This window comes from Emiliania huxleyi (genome assembly GCF_000372725.1).
Source record: "Emiliania huxleyi CCMP1516 unplaced genomic scaffold EMIHUscaffold_9, whole genome shotgun sequence".
Taxonomy (NCBI): Eukaryota; Haptophyta; order Isochrysidales; family Noelaerhabdaceae; genus Emiliania; species Emiliania huxleyi.
This window is the reverse complement of record NW_005195301.1, coordinates 1,095,673-1,099,594: the sequence shown is the minus strand read 5'-3', so window position 1 is coordinate 1,099,594 and position 3,922 is coordinate 1,095,673. Positions and strand designations below refer to the sequence as shown.

Sequence of the window (3,922 nt, the reverse complement as noted above, 5' to 3'; positions counted from 1 at the left end):
TTAACACGCCGTGCCAAAAGACGCTTCTGGGCGACCCGACCGTGCAGGCCGCTGCAACATTCCGCCGCACCCGCTCCTCGTTGCCGTTTGGCGTGACGACGTAGCCGTTGAGAACGGAATCGATCAGCGGGCCGTACCAGCGGAAGTTGACAGCGGCCTGCACGGTCGGGTCGCCCAGAAGCGTCTTTTGGCACGGCGTGTTAACGGCGCGGGCCACAAAGCCGCGGGGTCGCCCCACCTTCGCCTTGCTGACCTCGGGGATCGTGGTCGCCCTGCACGGCTCGCGCTCGAGGAGAATCGTGCGCTGCACCACAGAGAGCGTCTTGAAGAGCTCGATCCCGAGGAGCTCTGCGCGGTCCGCCCTCCCTTGAAGCTGGTTGGCATCTGCGGGGCTGCTGCGCTCGCGCCGCTCGCGCACGATGTGCGCGCGCGCCGCGATCATGGTGACGTAGCACAAGGCCTCGCCGGCAGAGTGGCGGAAGAGCGCCGGCACCAGGGCGATGGCGGCGTCGAGCTTGTGTAGCAGCTGCTCGACGGAGAGCTCGTCGTCGTGCAACGCGAAGTCGATCGCGGTGGAGCCGTCCTGGGCCCGGGCCATGGGAGAGGCGCCTCGCCGCAGCAGCGTGCGCACCACGTCGCAGTGACCGAGCTTCGCAGCCATCATGAGAGGCGTCAGCGAGCTGCTGTCGGCAGGGACGTCGAGGCGGTTGATTTCCCCAGCGGCTCTGGGTGACAGCTCCGCCAGGGAGAAGCTGCGAGAGAGAATCCCCGTGCGAGAGGGCGCAGCCGCGGCCTTGTGTTTCGTGAGCTGCGACTCCACCAGCTCCTCCGGGAGCAGCCGGTCGTCCTCGATGAGCGACTCGACGAGCGAGGCGTCGCCCATTGCGACAGCGTCATGAAACATCGACCAATTGTGTGCGGCCGCAGCGGCGGCGGCGGCGGCGGCGGCATGGGCGCCGTCGGAGTGCTTGCGCGCCACCTCGACTGGCAACTTGACGCCGGCGGAGTCGAGGTCCACCCGCGCGCTCGCCCCGCGCAAGTCGTCCTCCGACTTGAGAATATAGTAGACCGCGCTGGCACTGCTGTCGTCGTCTGCGGCGGCCGAGGAGTAGGCAAAGGCGCCAAGCTTGATGGGGTGGGTGCCTGCACTCTCGCCGGGGTTGAGCCACATGAATGACCCCACGCCCGCGTCGCGGAGGAAGGAGAGCGTCACCGGCGTCCAATGCCCCTTCTCCGCGTGACAGCGTCGGAACCTCTCCTCCATCCGGTGCGGGCCCTTGAACTCGACGGCGTGGTTCTTCGAGTAGAGGTCCTTGGCGTTGACGTCAGGCGCGTCGACGTACGTCACACCCACCACCTTCGCCTCCTGCCCCTCGCAGTCGACGTACACGAAGCCGCCGTTCACCAGCAGCCGCACAAAAGGCTCGGTCTGCGGGTCACGGTTCCCGTCCTTGACCGTAATCTCGTCTAGCGGCCCGTAGACAAACGCCTGGTGCGTCGCGTCTTGCGGTATGCTCAGGCGACTGCGCGACTCCCATCCGACCACGACTGGCGCAAAAGGCGCGCAGCGGCAGCGCACCCACTCGACCCCCTCAGACTGCACCGCCTGCACCTGCGCGATTACCTCGGAGCGCAGGCTGCAGAAACCTGGCCCACACAGCCGCAGCTCGACATGCGTCACGCTCGAAATGGCTGCGCTCGCGATGGCCTGCGCTTTGCTATGCTCCTCGCCGCAGCCAAGCGCGCCCACGCCCACGAACCGCACCGCCCCGAGGCTGAGCGTCAAGGGCCGGAAGAGGAGCCGGAGGGTCACGGCGCGCATTTCCTTCTCTAGCGTCGGCGCCTTGAGAATCTCGTCCGCCACCCGGTTCACCCAGATGCGGTGCGGCGAGAAGATGTGCCGGGTGGCGGCCACCCCGAGTTCAGAGATGTCGACCCATTTGACGCCGGGAGAGCTGATGTTGGTTTCGCTGTGCCCGTCGAGGTGGAACCTGTACACCGTGGTCTCGATCCACGCGTCGTCGGAGTTGCGCGAATCGTCGGTGTAGCCCTGGTAGAAGGGCAACAGGGGGGCGCGAGCGGAGGCGGGTGGTGTCGACGAGGCGTCGTTGTTGGCGCTGGCGAAGGCCACGTGCGCGCGGTCGCGCGGTCGCGCGCTCTCGGTGGCGCGCTCTCGCTCGCGCTCTCGCTCGCTCGCTCCGAAGAAAGTAGCAGAGGCGGAGGCGGCGGAGGCGAGAGAGGTGGCAGCGGAGGCGGTGGCGACGGAGGCGGCGGAGGCGGCGGAGGCGAGAGAGGTGGCAGCGGAGGCGGTGGCGACGGAGGCGGCGGAGGCGGCGGAGGCGGCGGAGGCGGCGGAGGACGCGATGCGGCTGACAGTGGAAGGCTTCGCGATGGCCTGGGTGGTGACAGTGGAAGGCTTCGCGGTGGCCTGGGTGGCAGCGACAGCGACCGGCGGCGAGGGAGGCAGGATGAGATCCGAAATCTCTCTGCTCACGCCCTTCTCTGCCAGCCCTCGTCGCATGGCAGTTTCGTCGCTCTCGCCGTACCTCACCATCGCACCGGGCAAAGCCCACGCGTTGCATTCGCGCCGCAGACTGGCGAGAAGCTGCAGCGTCTCCTTTGAGCCCGGCTTGAAGCGGGTGATGATGGGGTCCACCGCCTGGTTCGCGCCCGCACGCGCGTTTGCGCTCCACCCCCCGACGAGACCGGTCCGCCCACCAGGGTTGAGGCGAACCGCACCGGTGCCGCCTGGTTGAAACGACTTCTGCAGAGCCGCCGTCCAGTCCGAGCCTTGCTCGCCTGTTTTCCAAGCAAACGGGAACTCGGTCGTGTGCGGCGAGTATCCTGGCGCCGCCTCCGACCACGGCACATGCTCATCCTCCACCTCTGGCCGCTGGACCACGGCGCCTCGCTGCGTCGTCCGCGCCTCCACGTGCGGCGTTGGGATCCAGCCAACCATCTTTGCGTTGTCAACCTCCGTCACAGCGAAAGGAGGCCAAATGTCCGCTGCAGATCGACGAGGGCGTGCTGCCGGGAGCTTCGCGCTCCATGTCTTCATCAGCGAGCTTTCCCTCTCGCTGCGGCCTCCGCCGCGTTGATGCGCTCGCGACTTAAGTAACTAGGGAAGTCCCGCGGGTTTCGATTGGAAGCGGCGGAGGCGTGAACTCGCCGAAGGAGGCGGCAAGGTGCGACGCGGCGTGAACTCGCCGAAGGGGACAACGCGCGCGATTTTTCTCTTTTTCATCTTCGCGTTCTCGCAGGAGTCGCTTAGGCAGCTCCCTGGTGGCGGCTCCGCCGGCGGCGGGGGTGGAGGCGGAGGCAGGGGTGGCGGGCACGGTGGCGGCCCTCGCGGCCAAAACGCCTGGTGTGGAGCCGCTGGGGCGGGCCCCACGACCCTGCAGCCGCGGGGGCGCGGCCAACTTTTCTTCATTTTTCGGCCGAAGCCCTTGCTTGAGCGCCGTCCGGCCGCGCTCGTCCTCGCCCTCTCGCCCCGCCTGGGCTGCTCCCCCGACAGCGCACAGCCATGCTGGATGGCGTCTTCGGTACGGGCAAGACGCCCGCCGAGCGCATCAAGGAGTACAACCGCCAGATCAAAAAGTCAGTCCGCGAGATTGACCGCGAGCGGACCGCGCTCGAGCGGCAGGAGAAGAAGCTGCTGGCGGACATCAAGAAGGCGGCCAAGGACGGGCAGATGGACTCGGCCAAGATCATGGCCAAGGACCTGGTGAGGACGCGGGGCTACATCAAGAAGATGTTCAAGATGAAGGCGCACATGGAGGCGGTCAGCCTGCGGCTGCAGACGATGTCGTCGTCGGCGCAGATGGCGCAGTGCATGAAGGGGGTGACAAAGGTGATGGGCAAGATGAACGCGAAGATGTCGAGCGCAAACATCCAGAAGATCATGATGGAGTTTGAGAAGCAG

The 3,922-nt window shown here is 67.1% G+C and overlaps 2 protein-coding genes across 2 annotated transcripts in view; one reads left to right on the top strand and one right to left on the bottom strand.

The window, feature by feature from the left end:
- Positions 1–3,244, bottom strand: part of EMIHUDRAFT_199214 (hypothetical protein) — a gene marked incomplete at both ends in the record, with an annotated part of 4,441 nt that extends 1,197 nt beyond the window's left edge. The window contains 4 exons of the mRNA XM_005757828.1: positions 71–847; positions 980–2,050; positions 2,375–3,006; positions 3,193–3,244. Of these exons, the coding sequence (XP_005757885.1) occupies positions 71–847; positions 980–2,050; positions 2,375–3,006; positions 3,193–3,244 (2,532 nt within the window). The remainder of the gene's footprint in view (positions 1–70; positions 848–979; positions 2,051–2,374; positions 3,007–3,192) is intronic.
- Positions 3,245–3,523: 279 nt separating this feature from the next.
- Positions 3,524–3,922, top strand: EMIHUDRAFT_62400 (hypothetical protein; the record flags this gene model as incomplete). The annotated part of the gene is made up of 1 exon (XM_005757827.1): positions 3,524–3,922. A coding segment is annotated over one exon (399 nt), but the record flags the coding sequence as incomplete, so codon positions are not given.